This window comes from Cyphomyrmex costatus, unplaced genomic scaffold (genome assembly GCF_001594065.2).
Source record: "Cyphomyrmex costatus isolate MS0001 unplaced genomic scaffold, Ccosl1.0 scaffold91, whole genome shotgun sequence".
NCBI lineage: Eukaryota > Metazoa > Arthropoda > Insecta > Hymenoptera > Formicidae > Cyphomyrmex > Cyphomyrmex costatus.
Window position 1 is genome coordinate 311,376 of NW_017280495.1, and position 23,873 is coordinate 335,248.

General features: G+C 39.6%; 1 protein-coding gene across 2 annotated transcripts in view; it reads right to left on the bottom strand.

The window, feature by feature from the left end:
* Positions 1-21,756, bottom strand: part of LOC108781823 (SET and MYND domain-containing protein 4) — a 42,699-nt gene extending 20,943 nt beyond the window's left edge. The window contains exons 1-4 of one of the 2 annotated variants that reach the window (XM_018549909.1): positions 21,716-21,756; positions 19,715-20,182; positions 18,367-18,511; positions 3,993-4,114 (exon numbers count right to left, since the gene is read on the bottom strand). In XM_018549909.1, the coding sequence (XP_018405411.1) occupies positions 3,993-4,114; positions 18,367-18,511; positions 19,715-20,075 (628 nt within the window). In that variant the 5' untranslated portion in view covers positions 20,076-20,182; positions 21,716-21,756. Of the gene's footprint in view, positions 1-3,992; positions 4,115-18,366; positions 18,512-19,714; positions 20,326-21,715 lie in introns of those variants that run through there. The other variant, XM_018549908.1, reaches the window with a different exon arrangement.
* Positions 21,757-23,873: the final 2,117 nt, after the last annotated feature.

The following is a 23,873-nucleotide window of genomic DNA, read 5'->3' on the forward strand; positions in this document are numbered from 1 at the left end:
GTTACCCAAAAAATGTAACTCGTTACCGTTACAGTTACCAAAAAAAGAAAGTAACGCAGTTACCAGTAAAGTTACCAAAAAAGTAACTTGTAACTGTAACTTCGTTACAAGTAACGAGTTACTTCCATTCCCTGGTTTTAAAAAAAAGTCAATTCCCCTGATTAAAACATTTTTGCTATTTCATCAATAGTAGTTTTTTAAATGTTTCTTACACGGCTACGATTACTAAAGTTTTTCGTAATTTAAAAAATATAAATAATTTTTTAGACAATCAAATCTGCAGTTGTCGCATGTTTTCATCGGCGTCGTCAAAATCTCTTTGTATAACCAAAATACCTCGAAAATACTCAAAGCCATCAGATGCGCTTCATTTTTCGCGCCCGTTCGCGATATTGAGTCCCTGGGTACGGTACGATCGTGGATCAGACCATCAGACCGTTGTCGTGGCCGGGAAAGCCCGATGGATTCACTTCCGCCGATCGTCCCTCGCTCACCGGAAACCGGAAAGCCGCGAGAGGAAGAAGTTTCTCATTCCGGGGGCAAGGGTAGGTTTACTGAGCTCGCCGAGTACCGTGCTCGACAAACCCGAGAGATAAAGAGAGAGAGAGAGAGAGAGAGAGAGAGAGAGAGAGAGAGAGAGAGAGAGAGAAGAGAGAGAGAGAGAGAGGGAAGGAGGCAGGGGGGAGAACGAGGGAGAGTCGATTTTCACGGAATTCACAGAGCGATCACGAGTCCGGGCACGCGTGGATTCGCGCGGTGCGGCGCATTGCCAATAAAGTTTCGTGGGTTAACGCGGCGCAGGTACGCTCGATCTACTAAGGCCGATAACTCGATTCCCCATCGATCTCGTGAGAGAGAGAGAGAGACACGGTGTCGTTTTCCGCAGAGGAAGCCCCGGGTTCGTCGGGACACACTACCACGGGATTCAATTTGCCACTCTTCCTTGGATCCACCCGCGTTCTCTCGGCACGCCTCCTCCTTTCCGTCGACGACGCGGCTTCTTTGGAACGATGCGAATGCGGTTACATGCATCGGTTAGAAGCGCTCACGGCGTGAGCCGATAAATAGCGTGGCGGCGTTATCGAGGAACAGACCTGCCGTATTACAAAACGAGGCTAACCGAGTTCGCCCCCACGTTCGGAGTTGCCGGCGAATGGAATTACGAGTTGCGCGATCCGCTTGCACGACGTTCGCAAGCGACGCGAAAATATCGAGAGAGCTGTCGGAACGCGAGCTTTCCGCTTAAACGGATCGCGGAAAGGAGTCGTTCAAGTAGAGCGACGAGCCGCCTTTCGATCATCCGAGGAAGGCATTGGAATAAATGTTTGTGCACAATAATTTTTTATCAAACAATTTCTGATATTTTTTTTCCGTTCTCTTTAATCCTTACATTTATTTTCCTCTTGATCTTTTCTCAACCGCGTTGTTAATTTTCCAATGTAATGTTTATTTAAAAATTGAATTTAGAATATGTCCGATGGTTAATTTTAGATTCATGTACATAATAATAAAGTAATAATAAGAAAAGTAATCAAAGTTTTGAAAAAAATTAACTGTGTTTAGTATTATTTATTAAATCGGTTAAATTAAATTAAAACAATTGTTTAACGATTTTTTATTGGAATTAAAGCTTTTAACCAAAGAGGTTAAGATAGAAATGCATGTGGCATTGAACATTGAAATATAGCATTTCTAACGACCAGAAAGATCATATCGATATATATATATATATTAAGAGTATTATATCAATAGATTCTTCCGCACTTACAAAACATTTTTGAGCAAAATCAATAAGCATTGTTTTTTTAATGAGAAGATAATGTCATCCCTAAAAGGTTATTTACTGCTGTTAGAAACAAGATGTACAGACAGCATTACTTCCCCAACTGGCAAAAGGATAACAGCTACTTCTGATAAATCATCGCAATCTCCGCAATTGGCGTACTTCCAAGATGAATGAATGTTTGCAAAGAACAAAGAACGTGACGTTGTTCTCGCCTGGGCTCTTAGGAACGTTCTTGGATGTATTCGATCGGGGGCGGGAGCTTGTCGTTTGTAACATGGGAGGGAGAGGGTTGGTACGTGCAGCGTCGTTAAGTCCATCCAGAGAATGGCAAGCTGCGACGGATGGTGAGAATGCAAGTTTACGCGACACCACGGGGTTCCGGTGCGGGGATCTTAAGCCCGGCTTCACGAATCACATATTTTGCGGGGCGACGATGGCGGCGGCGGGGTGGCAACGGTTGGCTTTTGTGCAAAGCAGAATCGCGCTTGCCGCCGTCGTCGCCGCCACCACCAACCACCGCCACCGCTGCCGGTGAATAGGATTTTCGTCGACAATACCGCGACGACTACGAGACGGGGCGAAACTCGATATCGCTCGCGAAGTCACCGCAGAATTTCCGCGAAGAATACATGGTAGTTGGTTCGTTCTCTCTCTCTCTCTCTCTCTCTCTCTCTCTCATCTTTTTCCATCTCGCAAGCACGTATGTTTATGACGCGCAGATTGAACACGAGGCAAAGCATGTGATAGTCTACGTTACGTGCGCAGGTGTCTTCCACGAATGCATGTAATTAGTCTGGGATGAAAGGAGGCTTAAAGAGATTTTCGCGTTTGATGAAATCTAAGAGACAAGTCTACAATATTACACGTATACGATACGAAAGTTGGTCACATCACTATCTAGAAGAAATATCGTCGTTTTTATCATCCCTCCCTTTTGAAAATATTTAATTCTAAATGTATGGAATTTTATATTTCAAGTATATACGCAAAATTTTATTCCATAGTATACTTTTCCTTTTAATTTGTGACGTTACTGAAATTTTTATTTAATATGCAAACGTTTTATTAAAAAAATTTCTCTCAAATTATACGAATTCAGACAAAACTTTACCAGAATAAACTTATAAATACTAATTATAATTATTAATGACATTATTAATTAATTATTAATGATGAATTTTTCACACAATTTTAAGAATTTAAATTATTGACTAGGAAGCGAGAGAACTTCCTTAATGCGGAATATCCGAACATCCGATTTGCGCTACGTGTATTTCGTTGCTCTCTTTCATAAGCGCCTGCATACATGTTCTCGTTGACGTTCTTTCCGAACGATTTATTTCATCGACGTACTCGTATTAACTACTCCGTTTCTATAAAGATTATAAACGAAATCGCTTCAGATGTGCGTAACTAAGTCAATACTCTAATTCTTATTGTACACGAGAAGTGTATTCAGTGGCGCGGTCCTTATTCCACTTGGCGAACTCGAAAATGACGTATTCGGAAACTGTCTCTAGCGCAATTCTAAGGCAGTCAATAGACGTAAGACAATAGGAGCGCATAATCCAGGAATGGCTCCTGCATTTTGACGCCGGATACACGTAGGAGGACGACATCGCGCGAGACATTATTACGCCCGCCTTTATTGCACGGACCTCCCCCTCTCTCTTAATCCTTTCTCTCTCTCCCTCTCTTCCTCTTGCATGCGCGCGCCCCGGTAACGATATTGACGCCAATCTTGCCTCGCTAACCTCCTTGTTATCCCCGCAGATTACACTTAGAACCACCTCCGTGATAACGTTACGCACCATACTCACCGAGTGCGATGCACAATTCTCTGAGTCATCAGTAATACGTCAGAATACAGCACGGCGCCCGTAATATCTTATCGCGTTCGCGGATAATCAGTAGCTTATTATTATAGATACTAAGTCGGAACAATTCGTATTCGGCGATTCCTATCCTGGAAATCCAGATGTCTACAACGCCGCGGCGCCGTTTCATGTTGATCACGGCACATTTACGCTCTACGTAAGATTAAATTTTATCTCTCAGTTCAACTTACCCTTTCTCTTCTCCTTAGAACTAGAAAAAGAGTTACTTGATACCAAGATTAAAGTTAAATTATAGTTGATAAAAATGGACATGAATCGAGTTTCTCGTATCGAGTTTAATGAAAAAGATGTGCAAGAACGCTACGTACTTTTCTCCTCGTCTGAAATCAATTGAGCCATCTTGTTGATGCGGGGGTCGAAGGGCACCAGAGAGTTCTCGTTGCCTTTTATAAAACACTCACACTGCTCTTTCTTTCGCTGAAGTTCCTGCCTGTAATAACAATAAAAAAATGTATATATATATATAATAAATGAATGCCGCGCGCAGATCTCTCTCCAGAAGCAGTCATTTTACTGGAGCACGTATCTCCATATCCCTCCCGTTGTTTTATTTCAACGTCGCTCGTTAACCGGGCTTAAGCGAGCACCCCGCTCGACTCTATTGTAATTAGCGAAACATTTGCAAGTCATTTACAATGGAACAGTGGGAAGGCGCGTGAAAGCGTTATGAATATTCCACGTATGTCCCGGTCTCGCGTCGCGGGTAGCGCGCGATATGTACTTCCGGGATAAACACTCGTATAAGGTCGACGAGAGCTTCAAATTACTATCTTCTCAAGTTTCACGAAGTAGACGCAAATAGTACGAAGTTTCGCGAGAGACTGTCAGATATATACTACTTCGGTATATACGCGTGCACATTCGGTGTATCAGCGGTAGCCTATATAGGATAGAATGTTTGATGTGACGTATCACTATTGATACAAAGATCGTGCATATATACGCGTATATATGTGCAAAGATCGATACAGAGAGGGAGAGAGAGAGAAACTTGAGAGATACGAATGTATGTAGTAGTATTCATAATTGAAAAGCTTCGCGGAGAAACATTGCAAATTTATCGGGATGTTTTACCAGAAAAACGCTGCTACAGGTAAGCTGGAAACGTAATATTAGAATATATATTCGAGTAACGACGGAATCTAAATGAGACGTGACAGCAATATTAAAAATGTGCATTATCGCAAAAATATATACGCGGGACGGTAAATTTTATTTTTAATTTTTAATCAAGCGACTCGTTAAACATGAATTTTGGAACGGACGAAAATTATAGTGTCGGAAAAAAAGCGATCGCGTATGTCAAGCGTGAGGAATTATTTTGTTGGATATTAAGTATGGGTTTTGACGGACGAAAATTATTGTTACGGGAAAGCCACGTGCATTCCCATGTCCCTGCGGTCCGCGAAACGGCAACCTCCCTGCTTATACGTGCACGTAAATTTCTCGCAAGCCGAAAGAAGCAACGGCATAAATCGTAGCGGAAGCGTGGTTTTAGCAACAGAAACAAAAGGAGAAGGGAGAAAAAAGGATTCAGCGTGGCAAGAGAGAAAGTCGGTTGGAAATTACAATATTCATTTCGATAAAAGGGAATGGTACGATCGTATGCGTTACTCTCGGTGTAATTTATTATCTCGATGCGCCCAGAAAATTATCCCGCTTTTGCGCCGCGGACTCTTTCACTGCGGACAGCACGTCCTGCTGCAATAAATACCTACTCCTATCATAACGGGCGGTGTAAAATATGCCAATGATGATCGCCCAATTACGACTTGACATTACCGATAATTAGCGAAATCGTTATTTCTCGATAATTTGATTTAGGAAGTTCGCGAAAATATCAGAGAGAAATGCTGACAGTTATAAAGTCGAGTATGGAATAATCAAAGTCGTTACGTAAATCACAGACAGCGTAATTTTCAATATAATTTATTATAATATCATTAAAGAGTAAACATTCGCGTAACATTTGCTAGCTACACGCAAAATTTAAAACCGGTAGCTGTCAGTTCTACTATTGGAAATCCATTATACTGCTCCACTTCTTGTCCCCATTAAAAGATTTCTCTTTCTCTTTTCTCCGTCCCTTCCAAATTTATCCCTCATTCATATAAAAAGATTCTCTTTTAAAAGATTTACACTTTATACATACATTAACTTTTAACTCTTTACGCATACATCAACTTTTAACCCTTTGTAGACCGGCGACCCCGTTTAGAGGATCACTCGCTTTCGTTTTATAAACTGCTCGCTCAATTTTTATAAAACTTCGCCTGTGGAATAATTTTATAATGCTTTATTCGAATCTGAGATTAAAAATGAAATATTATAAATAATAAATGAAATGGCAGACAGAATTTGAAAAAATAATTTTATTTAAAAGTTCAATTTTAGAGAGTTTTTAATTGCAAAGTAATATCGAGTGTCTAGTTTTTTTTGTTTTATTTGAAGCTCATCGATAACACGTAAATAGTACACTAATTTCTAAACTAATTTTTAAACTCTGATTATGAAACCTACACTAAACCTCCTGACATTGGATCCTGCTTTATGGAGGTTACAGTCCTTTTGACATTTGATATTTTTTCAGGCTACATTTAAACTCAGAGATAATCAACAACGTCCTAAAATCAAGTTTCACGATATAATCAGAATATTTTTTTTAAATTTAAATTTTAAAATTCAAAAATCAAAATTTAATTTAGCAGCCTGAAAACTTTTAGAAAGCAAGATCTTTCATAAATTCAAGTCACTTTAGTTTATTTTAAAGCTCCAGTTCTCAAAGTATTAAATAAGAAACGCAAATAGAACAAGACGAGATGCATGTAAGTAAAAACATAACAATAGACAAAGTTTAGTAAGAGAGACGATTAAATTCTGAAAGAGTTATTCTATTATTTCGAAATTTTGATTGTAAAACTGTTTTGTGAAACGAGTTGATACCGGATCGCACTGACGAATGGGCACCGGAGAGGGAGTGCCCGCCCTCGGGCGGATCTGGTATCAAATATTATCCATTATTAAACACTACAGAGCTCGCGTGCGTGTAGCAGCGTGCGTCCGTCAATTTTTCAATATTTTTCTGGCTTCGAGCGCTCCGAACGGGCGTCACTCACCCCTCTCTGTTACAACGGTGTGTATCGGTATAAATTCGCACGTTACCTTTGATATACAACGCAACGTGATATCATTTATCCGCCCGTGCGGATTTCCCCGTTGTTATGATGCGTGGAATTCTAAGGCTATCGTTTTTAGGTAATAATTAATTATGAACAAAATGTCGCAAACCTCCGATATCATTTCAACATTATCACGTATATTTATGTGGTGCTCTCTCTCTCTCTCTCTCTCTCTCTCTCTCTCTCTCTCTGTAGAATTTAATTAAAATAAAATCGTATCTAAAATGAGATGTCGCTATTTATTTGCGCATACCGAAAATCCGATTTCATCAATTCTTAAAATTCTCTGGATTTTCAAATAAGCCTAAAACGCCCTATACTTGGTGCATTCTCGAGTTCTTTTTACGAAAAATCGTCGAAACGGCAGAAGAAGTGCATCCCGAATCCCGAACTCCTTTCGGGATCGTTTTTAGCACGCGGTGAAGCGATACGCCGATACACCGAGAGTATATATACCTATTTCAGCGAAAAGAGGTAAGGGAGAATTTTTCTACGTCGAGGCTACGAGAGAAAGGACCAACGATCGAATCTCTCGATGGAGGAAACGGCGTACCTCTGTTTTTCCTACAAATTGAATTCGGCCCACGTTAAATATTATCGGTTATTAAAAGCGACGTCGTGTGCGCGCACGTATGTATGCATGTGTGCGATCTGTCGATATTTTTCTGCTCCATGAACACTCTCTTTGGGATTTTCTCTCTTTCTCCCTCTCCCATTTTCTCTCTCCCTCCTCTTCCCTCTCTTTCTCTCTCCCTCTCTCTCTCCCTCTCTCTCTCTCTCTCTCTTCGGTCTCTTCATCGAGCCCGCACTTCCCCGTCCCGTGTCTTGCTTTGCCTGGGTTAATTCCGCGGGTTACTCGGTAGGGGAAGGTCGGCGGTGTCGGTTTCCAGATCATAGCCACGCAATATATAGATCTGGAGCGACATATCGATCGATGTGGATGAGAGCGGAATAATAATTTGCACTGTTATTGCGAACCCATCCAGCGAAATCAAACCGGGCCGGCGCGTGCGCCCTCTTGTTCCCTCCATTCCTGTGTCAGGGTGGTTCGGTTTCTCTCTCTCTCTCTCTCTCTCGTTCTACTCTCTTCTGATCTCTTCAGCTCTTCTTGTTCATTATCTCCACCCTTCTCCACTCTCAATCTTCCTCTCTTTCTTCCATCCATTCTTTTGAAGGTAGAGTAAATGCTTTTATTGATTCCCTCCATACACTCTTTACTCCTCTTTTTTTTTGCACCGGTCTACACGTACACACTTTAGGCGCATGCTTTGTTCGGCGGATGAGTGGAACAGCTACGAATATGCGAATGACAAGTGGCAATCGATTGGAACTCATCGTCTCCTCGGCGCGGCGGCGCCCAGCTAGTCGACGCTTCCAAAGACGCTTCGCGTCGATAGAAAAATACTCCCGACATGTATTTGCTCCGTCGCACCGTAATGGCTTCATCGTCGTAGACGTAATGGTATTCTCAAGATAGTGGCAAGCGAAAGACAATCCCGCGCATAATCTCACGTGATATATTTGATTTTGTTTAACGTCCCGACATCAACTCTATAAACATCGGTCTTTTTCACGTGATAACAAATAACGAATTTAAAGAAAACCTTTCCTTTTTAAGTTATTCCATTCATATTGTATAAGTATACATTTATCAGTTTCCATTTGTAATATTCGTAACGCGATTTACATTTGTTTCTTTCGTGTTTTCGTCTATCCGCGCGTAAAAGTGGTTTCGTTTCGTTGGCGAAGGATTGATAAATAATTAATAAATTTCGCAAATAACTCCGCACATAACTTCGACGTTATTCTTGAGAGACTTGTCGACGGAGCAAGGACGGAAGGAAAGAGCAATCTGCTGCGCAGCGAGCGAGATGAGCAATCCTGGCCGACGTCAAGGAAGCACGGGGAAAGTATGGTTTACTTCAAAAACTTTTTACCGATAGCATAGCCAGCGGGCACTTTAAATAATCCTTCTGCACGCGGATATTAAATTTCTTACCGTGGCTCGCGGTGAGCGTGGTGGGTGCCGTGGTAGTCCGTTTAAACGGTACACTTTGTCCACAAGACCGGATTGCTGTAGTATTACATTATATACATACATATACACATATATAATATATATATCCTCTGTGGTTCTGTGGCCGTTTAAACTCTAATTGCGAGTAAGAAACCCTTAAGGCTAATTGAGATGACTTTTTTACGCAGGCGTTATTTTACGCTCTGAAAGAGCAATGGCTCTCGATATTGCATGTCGACTGCGTTCGAGATTAGTTTCGTCGTGGCTTTCTCGAAAGAAAGAAAAGAGCAATAAACGTAACAAAATGTTTAGACAGCGAGGGGAAATTTTCATTAAAAAATCGCGCACGAGAATGCGAAGATGCGAGAATTCGTCGAATTAAAACCGCGAGTGACCGACGACCATGCAAGTTTAAACTCTCGATTGGCCCCTTCTCGTACGAGTTTTGTCATTAACAAATTTACGAAGCGTTTCTCGAGAACCACGCGGGACATATTGAATATTAACGGAAGCTCTCGTAAAAATTCTCCGAGTTGGCAAAGTGGTTTTGCGTTGTCGCTCGTTCTTCGGGTATGCACGGGATGTTAGGAACGCTCGCTGTCTACAAATAACGGCGGAGCTTTGAATTTTAATGCGCCGTGGCGATGTCGCAACATCAGACATCACTCTAAAGGGCACAGTATTTTCGCAAGATTAATCGCGACGGCCGATAAAGCCGCTATTTCCTCTTATCGTAAAATTAAATGTCACTGGAAATGGAAGCCGTTTTTTATATTCCGTTTCTTATAGCCAGCACTCAAATAATTAATAGATACCATCCACTTGAATTAAATTTATTTTTTAAATATCTATTATACATTTACATATATACGGAAATATTTAACAAAACATTCGCTCTCTGTTGCAGAAAACTTTATACAATACTGTTATAACATATTTAATTAATTCTTACTCTTTAATCATTATAGCTTTCTAGGATCAAACAGTTAGAACAAAAATTGATTTCTCACCTTTATTATCTTTTATAAATCGTTTATATATGTACATCTATAAGAATTTTATAAAAAGCTGATAAAAACCATTTAATTGAGATATTAGATTGATTTATTCGAATAGTCCAAACTATTAGATGGTTATTCACAGCGAAATACAAATTCTATAGCTTCAAAAATATATCTTCATTTGCACGCAGTGCACGATAAGAACTGTACGAACGCAAAGTACAAATGCGAAATGATCTCTCATGAAAAAAATATGAGACAAAATTGCGGAATAAAATATTTTTATAAGAGACCGCGTCTCCGTGGAAGAACCGGCTTCAAGCTGCCATGTATACGTTCATTTAGGTAAGTGATATACGCCAGTCGTGTCATGGGGGTTGGGGAGACCATCTTTCTGAAAATACCCTACATATATACGGGTAATGCATACAGGACCGACATTGTAATTGCAGGGTTGGAAGGGACATCGTTCATCCATCGCGTACATTCCGCGTTTCATGTGGGCGTCTCTGATTATGATTATTAATCTGATACGCAGGACGTATTCATCTCCCGTGTATACACGAGATAAGATGGAAATCGGACACGTTGGAAATGCAAGTCTATAATAATAGTTGTTAATTTATAAATGTTAAAATCCAATGCTCTTGAAATACGCAGATATTTCTTGTTTATTCTAGATTTCTAAATAAAACTGATGAATACAAAATAACAATTTAAAATTAAAAATATTTGAAAATACATCTCCAGTATTGGATCGGCTAATAAAGATATCGAGAAATCTGATTAGTCGACGTCCCAGAAAGCTAAAATAGTGAAAGAGAGAGAATTGAAATATTTTAAAATAAATTTTATTAAATCACAAACTTTTAAACATCGTACAAAGTCGAGTTTTCTTTCGCAAAAGTTGGATTAGGGGCATCGACCTTTTCGTTATTACCTTTTCCTTCGACGTTTCGAAGATATATCGTCTGATCGTACCAGTTTTTCCGGGACACCCTGTATAGCCGTTGAATCGGTACAAATCGCTCTTTGAGAGAACCTTCAGAGAAAATTATTTGCGTCGAATCGTTCGATGTCACCCTTTCCTACCCCTTTGGTATCGATGTCGAAACGCAGCCCGCAAAAATAATCCAGCCCGGGGCAGGTAGCGTTTATACGAGCGCGACATTTCTCTTTCCAGCGTTACGCTCGGACAGAAATATGGTCGATCCGGCAGCTATTTTCTCTGCGGTCCGGCTACAGCCGGCAAACAGCCGGGGCCACAACCTCCCCGGATTTTCTCCCGCTCTTTGCGATCGCAGCGTGCCGATGCGGCACGAAGATCTTCGAAATGCAGGCGGGCGCGCGCCATTAATTACGGCGTATCCAATTATTCTTCGTTACGCGGATGATATATCGGCCAACTGATCCCCCATTTTGTTATATCGCGCGTCGAAGCTCGACGCGCGTATCCACCGCGCAATACATGTTACGCTGCGGGAATATAATCCCTCCTCCATAACAATTATATAACAATGCTAATGCCATAACAATGGGCGCGATAACGAGGAACAGCCTCGCGTGGAATATCGCTCGACGCGTTCTCGCGTACACGGGAGTGTCATATGCTGCGCGAGAAGTCTCATGAAATGGACTTGAAATTTTGATACAGTAGCCTGGTATCAATTAAACAGGATGGAAAACTTTCGCACTTTTTTTCTCCAGAGAATAAACATTTTTTTATAACTCTTTTCTTCTCTCTTTCTATTTTTACTTTAATGTTATTATTATGTTTAAATTCTTCATCAATTCGATAATTTTCTCTGATTTTCAGACAAAATTTCAAATATAAATTTATTTTTCCTGACTTTCAAAAATATTTTAAAATTATTTGTATTTTTGTATTAATTAAAAAATTGTTAAATATTTTATTACAAGAACAATTTAACATAACAATATAAATTATTATTAATATTGCTTGCATTTTGAATTATTATAGTCGATAGTATTCTAAAACTGTGTGCGTAAATGTGATGTATATAAGCTTCTTTAAAAACCACGAATTTTAATTTTCCAGAAAATTTTGTAAAATTCCTTGACCGAGATCTCTTTGACGTTTTTAAATTCTTTGCGAATTAAATCCTCAAACTAGTTGCCAAATTGTCGAAACTTTTGCAGCATTGTTGTGCAACGCATAAGCATTCTATATAATTATTTTAATAATTCAATTAAATTATTTTCAAATCTACATCTAGTTAAATTTTGAGACTTCAGACAAACCATCCTTTCTATATATACGTTATTATCTTTGTTATGAAGTTTCTACGACGCTCTAAATATGCATGTACTAGACACAAATCGAACCAACGTCGCCACGAACTTGTTAATTGCGGACTACTGTCTGATCAGCGGGTGGCATAATGCCGAGCCATTGGGATGCGGCAAGGGCGCTAGGCGGTAGTCTAACCGCGTAGGCGACGTCGAAACAAGACCACTTCTCAGCCGTGACTAAGCAGAGACGAAAAGCCAAGACGCGGTTACGTCGATCACTTCATTAATTAGCCTGGCCAAAGGTATTCTCGGTCTCTATCTCCATCTCTCTCCCTTTTCCTCTGTCTTTCTACCTTTACCTATGCTTGGATCGACGGCTAATCCACTCCTGTGGGATTACGCCGACACTCGTGGACTTTTCGGCTTTTTGCCGGAAAATATGACACCGCGACGCGTCATCTTACTTGTCATAGATATCTTTTTGCTGGGCCAGGCCTTGGGAAATGTTTTGCAGCGTCCAGCGGGATAATCGATTTTCCGGAGGTCGTTTACTCTCTGATGCTTTCAGTTTAACGTGCGAGTTTTCCGAAATAACCGTTGCATCTTTAGCTAATATCTGTAAGATTCACACTTTCTTTCTGTCTTTTTTCGTAGGTGACAAATCGCTATTTAATTCATAACAATTGTTCCAAATAAATTGCTCTAAACAATGTTACCTAAATAACCTCGGAAATGTTTATAGCAAAGACTATTTTATAAATCTATTATTTTATAAATCTTTATGCCTGTTTCTACTAATGTAGTTTAATTTTAATCTTGATTCAACTAAGCCCGGAATCAGACTACACATTAAAGATTGAAGATTGAAATTTGACCAGTCAAAACAAAAGGAGTTAAAATTTTTTGTTCTCACTGGTCAAATTTCAATCTTCAATCTTCAATCTCAATCTTCAATGCGTAGACCGATGCGGTCTAATTTCTTATCTGTTTTTAGTTCTAAGAATTGGAAAGAGATAAAAAGAATAAGTTGAACCAAAATTAAAGTTAATCTATATTATAGTAGAAACGGATATTAGATGTTTCGACATATTTTTATTACATATTGTACAAAATATCTGTAATATTATAGCGTTCACAATATACAATGCAATATACAAGCAAAATAAACAATATGCAAAAGATGATTTAACACCTTGTCCTCGATTGTGAAGTTTATCTCCCAGACGGATAAAGATCGCCATTGTCGACCGATCTCTCCAACACAGATCGCGATTTGCAAGTTCCGAGACATCCAACGGATTTAAAGCTTTTGCGACGAGATTAAAGGTTACCCAGAGGTTAAGGGTCGAACAGTATAGAACCAAGTGCTACCCTCACTACATTAATTCAACACGACTCTCTTCCTCTCTCTCTACCTTGGATACTGTGCATAGTACGGTACAACCATAACACAGCGTACCGAGCGTTATTTTATTTCGTTTAACATTCTCAAATGATAAATCTAAAATGCGTTTTTACGCTTTAACCGCCCGCTTAATAAATTGTATCCTCGTAACGATGATGAGAGAGAATCTTTCCGTCATTTCGAGCATGAAAGCGTTCCTCCAGCTTCTCTAACGTCCTCTTCTGTCTGCTCTTTTTTTATTTCGATAATTAAATCTCTCTTCTGCATTGTCTGCGTTCAAAGCTTTCAACCTGTTTTGTCTGTTAAAGTAATAATAAAAGCCAAGTACTTTTAATTTATATAATATACAAAAAACCAAAATAAAGAATTTTCTTGATAGTACTTATTACCATGTACTTTTACGTTCACTGGTGATGATCATTTTGGAAATAATCGAGATGCATTAATCTTTACATAAATATTAGCAAAAGATTTCTCGCTATCAAAATACACATCTTGATACGCAAATAAGTTCCTCTTTTACTTGTGCATCGAAAAATTCAACGATTGAGTACAGAAAAATTAGATTTAATTTTCTAAGAATGCATACAGCATGTTTCAAACTAACACATAAATAAAATAACGTGATAACAAATTATGTCACGTTTGATACAGCGAACGAAATTTATCGCTCGTACCATACATTATACGAAACATTGCATCTGGTTTTCCCGCGTGCATGTTCATCCCGATAATCGCGTCGCGTCACGTCGCTTATCCCACGAAAGCTACCGCAATCTGGATCAAAGCCGTTGCAAGAACGTGCAGACCGATTCGAGAAGTGATCCTTCTTACCGAATTGACGGGCGAACGTATGAGATTTCCTCGCCTGGCTGTATTCTTCTATCCCAATCATGTTCAACATTCGTCTCTTTTTTCCCAACGGCGGGAATGAAAGCGCGATCCGGTCAGAATTCCAGGGGAAAAAAACCGAGTTCATTGCGACCGATGATTCGTATCCACGTTTTATCCAGTCGCGGATTGCCTTTGCGAAAATCGGGGCCGATCTAATTTTGTACGCGCGACCCCGACGAGGAAGCTCTATCTTCTATGGAATTGATGGCACGATCTCGTATCTGGCTGATCTCTATCCTCGCCTGGCTCCGAGTGCGAATTCCGACTGGCGCATTTCTCGATCGTTAAGTGTCGGAAAACAGAATTACGAGGTCTGGGAATATTTTTCAAGTACTCGCGCGACAACGCTCTTTCAACGACCCTCCGTTGGTGGTCGTGTTAAGTTACTGCGCACATTAATCTGTTCTCTCTTAAAATTTATCACTTATTTGATATTTTAATGTCTTAATAGAATAGAGAGGCGGAGGAGGGGGAGGGCTATTCCATCAGTTTCAATTTAAATAAATATAGAAAAATTTATGATGGTAAACAATATCTCTTTGCAGTGACGTGCTTACAACTTTATAAATTGACAATTTAATAATTATTTTTTTATGCTAATAAGAATCTTTTATAAGAATATTAATAATCAGATGTTAATGAGAATCTTAAAATTTGCGAATAATTTATGGCGAAAAATATTACCTCAGGGTTTGAACCTGAAACTCCTGATTTTCTGGGATGAGCGTCATCTCGATTCGATGAATATTATCGCAAGAGATGGATAAAAAAGTCCCGCTTTGCCTTATAATTGCATCTTAGTATAATTGAATAATTACGCTAAAAATAAAGACGACATAAATGTCACGTTGGCATTATACAAGAATCGTGTTCTTCTTCATGAATCGTTTTAAGAGCCTTCTGTTCGGCGAAGAATATACTTCTTCGGCAGCGAAAGATAAATTGTCTTACGTATCGCTTTGCTCGTTTTAAATTCGGTATGATGCATTCCATCCATGAGGATTCCTTTTTCCGCTTTAACTTTAGCTTTTCTTGCCGCAGTTCTTAACTATGACGTTCGGATAAAAACGCGAGACACGAAAATGGCTATAAAATGGAATTTGCTATGGAAGCATGGGAGAAACTCGGCTTCTCCCTCTCCGCTTTTGTTCTCGCGAAGTACCCCCCACCTCCTCGCAATTACACTCGCGCAAAATACGCTGACTATTATTCCGTGATAAAGCAAACGTGTTTTCTCGAGTGTCATCCCGCGAACATTATTTCGCAACGTATATAGCATCCTTTCCCTCTGCAAAATATCATTAATTTTGTTTGCGAGAGCACTCGTAAAAATCTGCGTATTTCACGCAGGAGAGAAAGTGAGAGGGAGAGACAGAGAGAGAGCGCCGTTTTATAACCAGACCCAGTGATTTCTCGGCGGGAAAACTCTGAAAATTTCTGTCGTCATAACATGCATTTGCACACAACATGTTATTTATACAAATTTTTAGAGCGATCGTAAAACACGTACCTATGTATTGTATAATATATATTATATAATCGATGAAAATGTTAATATCCACGCCGTGCTCGTTATGCGTCGAGTTTCTAATGATTTACCCGCGTTTGAGAATTCCGCGTGACGCTCATCGATAATTGTAGCAATTATAATTAGAACGTTCCCCTAAATTTGTCCTCCCCGAATATAACGCCGTTTGCGGCGCGGGACGGATAACTGGTGGCGTGGGCCGGATAAAATCCATTTTGCGTAATCCGTCATGTCCGCATTTATCCGTCATTAATTCAGCTGCGATTTTAATTGACAGAACAGCTACTACGTTCGCTTGCCCGCGGCTTGCACAGTGTTTATATTATCGATTTTGCAGTACGTCCACCGACCAACCGACCAGGCGATGAGCGCGGCTCACTCGCGTCTATCTACTCGCGATTGATGCAATGATAACTACGTCTGTCTGCGTCGATAAACCGGAGAATGTGGATCGTTAAAGCGAGGTAAGCGAGATTGTACATGAAATTTCCGAAAATTCGGGTAGCATCAGATTGTAATATAATCATGCCCGAAACAATACATGAACCATTCAAAAATTCATTTTAAGGCATTTTAAGATTTAGATGTATAATGAAAATTTTTCAGACCTCTCGTGTAGAATCTTTTATTTAATAATATTCTCTGTCTAGGGAAATTTTCTCTTGCTAAAACTGCTTTTATATACATAAACCTCGAACTATCTTTCAAAGATATGCGATTTTAATTTAAAATTATTTTTTCTCCTATCTTTAGATTTTAATTAACAAAGCACAAAAATGTTTTAATAAACATTCGAGAATTAATAGAGATTTCGAAAATATTAAACAACAAAATTTTTCCTATATGTACATCTATAAGTAAATTCATCTTTTTGAAAATCTAATAGATCATCTTTTTATGACCAAGTATATTATGGCAATTATATTTTGTTAATCCTGTCGATCGCCATCGACTAGCGAATTACCTTCATTATTATATCGCCGTGGGAGATTTTACGATATTTTCCTCTGGTATATAATGCCGGTTTAATGAGCACAGCATCGCACGTGTATCACGTACAGGATGGCCCGAACACTTAATACGAAATGATCGATCAGCCGCTCCGTATTCTTTACCATTCGGAAAATATTGTAATATGAAAACGATAAGTTGGAAGATCGCCCGCGCTTGTTACACACAGCATGTATTTTTCAAATTTGGCCTCATTTCGTCAAACGAACGATGGATTCATTAAGTTCTCTCTTCTCTTTTTCTCTTTACCAGGAATTCAATACTTTTTGGCAAAATGAAAGTGCAATGTCCCATGCGTAATGCTTATGACAATCTTTCCGCATTTGCAAACTCGTATTCACAGCACGAGAGCAGCACTTAAAATACGAGAACAAATATATCGAGAACAAATGCGTATCAACGACGAACTTTAGAATCCATTTGGCGCGACTCAACGTGCCCATCCTGATCTCCCGAAATTTATAAACTTTCCGTAATCGGGCGAACATCGGGCGGACGGTACTGAAAGTTCTTTATCACGCAATTGAAATCTCTTTTTTGATTTTAAATAACATACTTTTCGCGTAAAGTTAATGGCATTTAAAAATTCAAGACTCGCATTCGCCGCGCTTAATCCACCTCATCGGTCGGCGACCGGAGAGTTAATACCGCTCTCAAAAGCGCCGCATTAAATGTTTATTGTTCGTCTACTCAAAGGCCACTTCGCCTAGTCGTACGGCTAGTTTCACGAGGTTAACCTAGCGGGAAGCCAACGACGGCACCACAGAGAAGGTACGTAGGCTAAAACCGGAGTCTAGTTTCGTTCGGTAGTAGCCGTCCGTCTCGGCAAGTGCCCATCCCTTCTGAATATTTTAGGAAGTACACGCGCGCGCGTATCCCACCTCATCCCTCGCTACATTATATCGGGCTCGAAGCCTCCGGTGGTCCTAGGCGAGCGTGTGCATCCCGGAGTAAAGATACACCCGCGATTAAATTCGTATGTGCGTCTAGGGAAACTGTGACTCGAGAAAATTATACATATAGAGAGCAGAATCAGAAAACACGGCATCAAAGAGCGTGTTGCAAAATCTACAAATTCGCAGATTTCCTCGTGCTGATATATCCATCTAGAAAATTCAATATCTGTTTTTTTTTTTTTATAGCTCAACTAGTATATATTTTTGGAACTCAAAGAGATAGATATATGTTTGACATTTGGCAAAAGCGAGAGAGTTTAATGCAATCTAATAGAAATAAAAAAAAAGAAACCTTTCAATTGCAGGGTAAAATAATTATTATGATTCCATTCGCGATAGTTCGGAATTTTTTGCGTCTACTTTTTTTATATATACGTATATAACGACTTCTCACATTTCTAAAATAAAGATTCTACAAATTGAGACTGGAATGCTTACATTAGTTTATTCGGCAAATCATGTTCGGCGACCAGTCGCAGATCCTCCAGCGCAAAATAGTACTCTTTGAGGGCCATAAAGATCTCAGCTCTTCCCAGCAGCGCCAGAGACAACGAAAGACCCTGATCAACCGTCTTGTTTCTACCTGCGACAGATATTGTCGATATCGTATGATTTGGAAAAATATCGCTACTCGGCTTTGAGAACCGTTTATCGATTACTGTCGCGAACGCGAACAATTTATCGACACAAAGCCAATGAAGCCATGAAAACATAAGCTTTTCGACCGACTGACGTATGTTATCAGGACAGGATGCGCGCGGTGAGTAAGAATAAGTATTTATTCCACTTGTTATACGCGCGCGCGCATGCTGATCTGGCGGGATGCCAGAGTAAATGCAATCGGCTTGTCAACGCATATTTTAAATCTATAAATTCATATAGGAGTATTAAAATATTCATTTAATACAAGAAAGAATAGGACGTGGAACTTGTATGTAGTATAGAATATGTGTGTGTGTGTCAACAAATAACCTTTAATTCCCCAACATAAATTATTGCTTTAATATCTAAATTAATTAGCAATTAATAATTAAATCAAATAAATAGCAATTACATTATATTTGTGTGGTAAATAATAATTATGTACGATTTAATTAAACATTCGTAGTGTCGCATCCTAATTATTGGAACAATATAAGTGTTATTATTTATTTTATGTGTGTTAGCACAAAATTAAAAATAAATTCAACGATCGTTGATTATAGCTATTCGCCTTAGTAATCTATCAATCTAATCGCGTCAATCTAGTGCACTTGATAATAAATAATTCATACTGTGAAACGTCAATTATCTGGATAAAAGGGATAGTAATATATATCTAGAAGTTTAAATAAAAAAATGTAAACGAGATATTAAGGATAGTACCTATAACTAATGTAACAAATGACATAAGCAACAAGATATGCACTTAATATATCATTAAATTCATAATGGCAAATTATACTCTATTTGAGTCATTAATTATTTCTACAGATCGCCACTGCTCTTACTCAATATTTCGTTAATTCAACTAAAACAATGGAGCTAAACAATTTAATTTAAAAAAATATATTAAACTTAACTTAAATTTAGTTTATTATTCACTAAGTGCATATATTAACGTGGACGTTGTTTACTTTGAAACTAACTACAGAAATAAATTAATTTTAACACACACAAATACACAAACAGGTAACAAAACGTTATTTAACTCTAGGAAGATTATTCTTGCTCCTTTGATAACCAACAGTGTATACGTTATAAATTTGTCTCGGAATAATGGATTTTCTACCACATTTGTAGTGACCTGGTTGAGGGGCGCGCAAGACAGCCTGACTGAACAGCAAAAGGGCCTTGTCGTGCTCGCCGACGGCGGCGAGCTGGTATCCTTCGAGTCGCCTGCGCTTGGAGATCTCTGCATCCTTGTCTCTGAAAAGGAGCTTCACCTTTGCGAGCGTGTCAGTCACGACGTCTTTTATTTTTGCGTCAGTAAAGATCGCCCTCACTCGTCCTTCGTTGTCATCGATCCGGCCGAATGTCCTCGACGTCCAGGTATCGCCCGCGGTTTGCATCACGTGCCCGCTAAAATCGTGGAAGAATCCCTTCCTGCCGGAGCGGAGGGTCTCCGACGAGCAGAGAGTCCTGTAAAATTCATCCTGATCCTGCATTCTTGCGTACGGAAAGGACAGACGGCGTGCCGCCGTGTCCCGTGGAAGTCCTTTGTGTCCCGCGTTCTTCCTTCTCCTCGATTCTCCCGTACTTCGTTAACGAGATCCTGTGTATGCGAGTGAATCGCCTTTAGACTGGCTGAAATACGGCTCGTTCGTTTTTATATCACGGATTAGTGTACCCACTTAGTGTGTCACGATTGCATCGCTTACATCAACAACTTCTTTTTCCCTCCACTCTATTCTATTTTATTTTTAAGATAACATTGTATATATTGTATAATATATTGTATATAGTTACATATATATTTTTTTCTGAAAAGTTATTGCCTCTCTTTGACCTGTCTTTTTTTTAGACGTTCTTTTTATACGCGCGAGAGAAGAATTTATCTTTTAAGATTTTTATCTTAATTTACCTCTCAGTTATTACGCTTTTATTTGGTATCCCAGTTTTTCTTAATACTTTCCAGCTAATTATATTTTGATTAAATTTTCTTGCATATTTCTACTTTTGTGAGAGGCGAATTTCTCCGAAATACAATCAATTTCCTTCTTTGTTTCGTTGCTTCTTTACGCGCTGCAGTTGTCGATGTATCGACTAGAAGTTCGCCTCGTTACTCTCGATGTTGCATCGTTCCCCTCGACCGATCCTTTTGAATATTACAGAAGCTACGTGTTTTGGCATTTCGTATCTGCCGTCGGATGCGCACACGATTCCGTACTCCATTCCGCAAACTCTTGGATTTAAGAAAAACAGTTGGATGACGTAATTTACTGGGAGCAACGACCAGAACGTACGGGGTGTTCCAAAACTGACGATAAATATTTTAAAGACAGATTCTTTGTAACATTTTAAGACAAAAAGTTTAATGCAAACATGCTGAGCCTATGATAGTTTTCAAATGGAAAGAGTTAAAAAAAAAAGACAGGGTTAGAATTTTGTGCGTTTAGGAATGGCAAGATAGTCAGTGTGTAAAGGTGTTTCATGCTTTTGACAATAAAAAAAATTCAGCATCTCCACATTGACCATTTTGCTAAAGACTCTCTAAGAGATGAGAAATCGTATTCGACTTTTCATCTTAAAACGTTACCAAGAGCCTGTCTTTAAAATATTTATCGTCAATTTTAGGATTGTATACAGAAACTGTATATCGATATTATATTGGAGCATTTCTCATTATAGATTCACGCGTAATAATTTTATATGCATTTTAACAAGCTGATTTCGTGCGGAAAAACCGTCAGAAACGCGCGAGTCCGACAAAAGTCGTTTCATTATACTGAATCATAAAAAGCCGAGGACCGGACGCGCAGATTCCTATTCTCTCATCTCGAGTCCGCGGAATTAAACGACTCTATTCGGCCGTGAGAAATAGCCACTCGGGGATTCTCTATCAAGAAGCAGCGAGACCCGAATTTAAAAGGACTTCTTCCTTCGTCAGGCAAGTCCTCCTTCGCAAATTGGTCGCTGCTAGAATATCGGATGAACACCGTATTCTTTACGATTCTTTTTCTTCGATTTATCACTTCTCTTTACATTTGCGACAAACAAAAGCAAACGACAATGATTGTATCAAAGTTATTCTACCACGTTTTTAGAATTTAATCGTGTCGATAAATCAAAATTTGAATATATGTACATCTATTCGCGATAATATATGGGCAGTTTTTTGTTTTCGTAGCACCGAAACTTTTACTCGTCGAAATTACATCGGTTTTTATTCCCGCTTTAAATACCGTCCAATGACTGAACACTTAGCTAAAGTTCACTCAATCGCAGCTCGTTTGACTGCCTTTTACACAAACTTTTCACTTCTCCTCTTCAATTATTCTGAAACGGCATCCCGATTTCTTTTTGATTTCCCTCTTCGCTGGTTTGCAGTTTTGGAGCACCGCGGCCGAGGGATACCCGAGCGCATACGGAATGACTGAAACGGATTACTGAAGGCCCACCGTCCTCTTTTCTTTGTCCACCCGGCGAGTAAAACTTTAAAGATCCTCGACCACTCTCATTCACTGTGAAAACCGCAGTACCAGGGGATTCCTCACGTCGCCCGCACCGGCTCGATGCTTTATGAGGGGTTTACTTTATAGACACGAACGAGGTATTAGGACGGAAGACCGGTATTAGACTGAAGACGCCGCTAGAATGCGGACGAAAGGTAGGGACAAATATATGTGCGTAAATACGGTGAGAGGAACAAGGATAGAAAGCGTTTAAGAAGCCTTCCTCTCCTTTTACTCTTTCGCTCTTTCTCTCTTACTACGTCTAGAGCAGCTAGAGAAATAATTTTAGACATGTTCTATTTTGATCGTAAACGGCCTGTGAGGCGGTCATTTCTCACCGCAGAGTCCTCTGGCTTCGTTCATTCGCAAGCGCCAAGTAATCGTGAAACGCCAAGAAAAATTTCTCGTCGATAACGACATTCTCGATCCTGACATCGTCTGATCCCCTCCCCCGCCTCCACGTCGCTTCCTTTTTTCAACGTCGTCGTTCCGTGCGGTCTTACTTCGACGTCGCCTCTTGAGTCGACGCAGAAATCCTACCCCCGATATTCGCCCCCGTCACTGTCCGTTCCACCACCATAGAGTCCCATTATAGCCCAAGAAAATTTATCGCCGAACGTCCTTGATCTCCCTCGCCGCCCTCTTCCACCTCACCTGCTCGTGGCGGAAAATACCTGGATTCAAGTAACTCGTAAATCGAACTAGCCGTGTAATAAAGTCGTACCGTGACGTTCTCCGTTCTTTCGGAGTTTCCGCACCTTGCGACTTTTTGCTATTGTGCGCCGAGCGAAATCTTCGAGCTTGCGCGAGACGTTTTCTTACGTGACTTTTCCCTCGGCCACTTAATGACGAAGTAGATCCGACATCGTCTCGGTGATAAATCTTTCCGCATTTTCGTATAAACTATGAAATTGTATAATTGTGCGAATAATTGGTACCTTGATTTCTTGTTCTTATATTAGAACCATACAGACTCGAGCTATATTTATCTGAAATTTTGTTTTAAGAAATGCATAAAATTTCTTAAATTGAAAATTTATATTTTTAGAATATCTTTAACATACTTTTTTAATTTTCTTAAAACTTTTCTTAACCTTTTTTAAATTAATGATTTGAAATATTTATTGTTATTAATTATGACTGTAAAATATATTTTTTATAGAGAACTTATCTGAGAACAGAAGACTTACGACTAGAAAATAGAGCTGAAAAGGGACACTCTATACGTAATTTTTCAATTATAGTTTCTTTGTAACTTTTTTAAGTGCAATATTAGCAAACCCTGCTTAAAGTATTTTAAGCACATTTTTAAACGAAGTCTGTCAGGTCGTCTGATCCTAGAGAATTTGTACACCGCAGAAACGTTCCTCATCCTTGAAAAATAAAGTATCGATGCTGCTCCTCTGATGAAATATCGACACTTGACTTTTAGGAGTAAATGGAACCTTTCGCGCGATACCGTCATATGAAATTCCCGAAGGACCGTCGGCAGTTGTATCGATTTAACGTCCGACCACGTATGCCCCGTTAGTTGTCATATGCGTGTCAGGTGCTCACCTTATCTATTCGCAATCCCGCTCATATTCTTCTTCGGAACGTATGAATTTTTCAGTACTGTCGTCGCAAGATTCTTCTCTCGTCCTGCTACGAGAGGAGTAGTAAAAATTCTCCGCGGGGGGAGGCGGAATGCTTGGCGCGCCTGTATTAAATTATTATGACCCAAGATTTGCCGTTTCTGCCCGCGTTTTACTTCGTAATCGCGGAATCTTCGATCAATTTGTACTTTTGCGT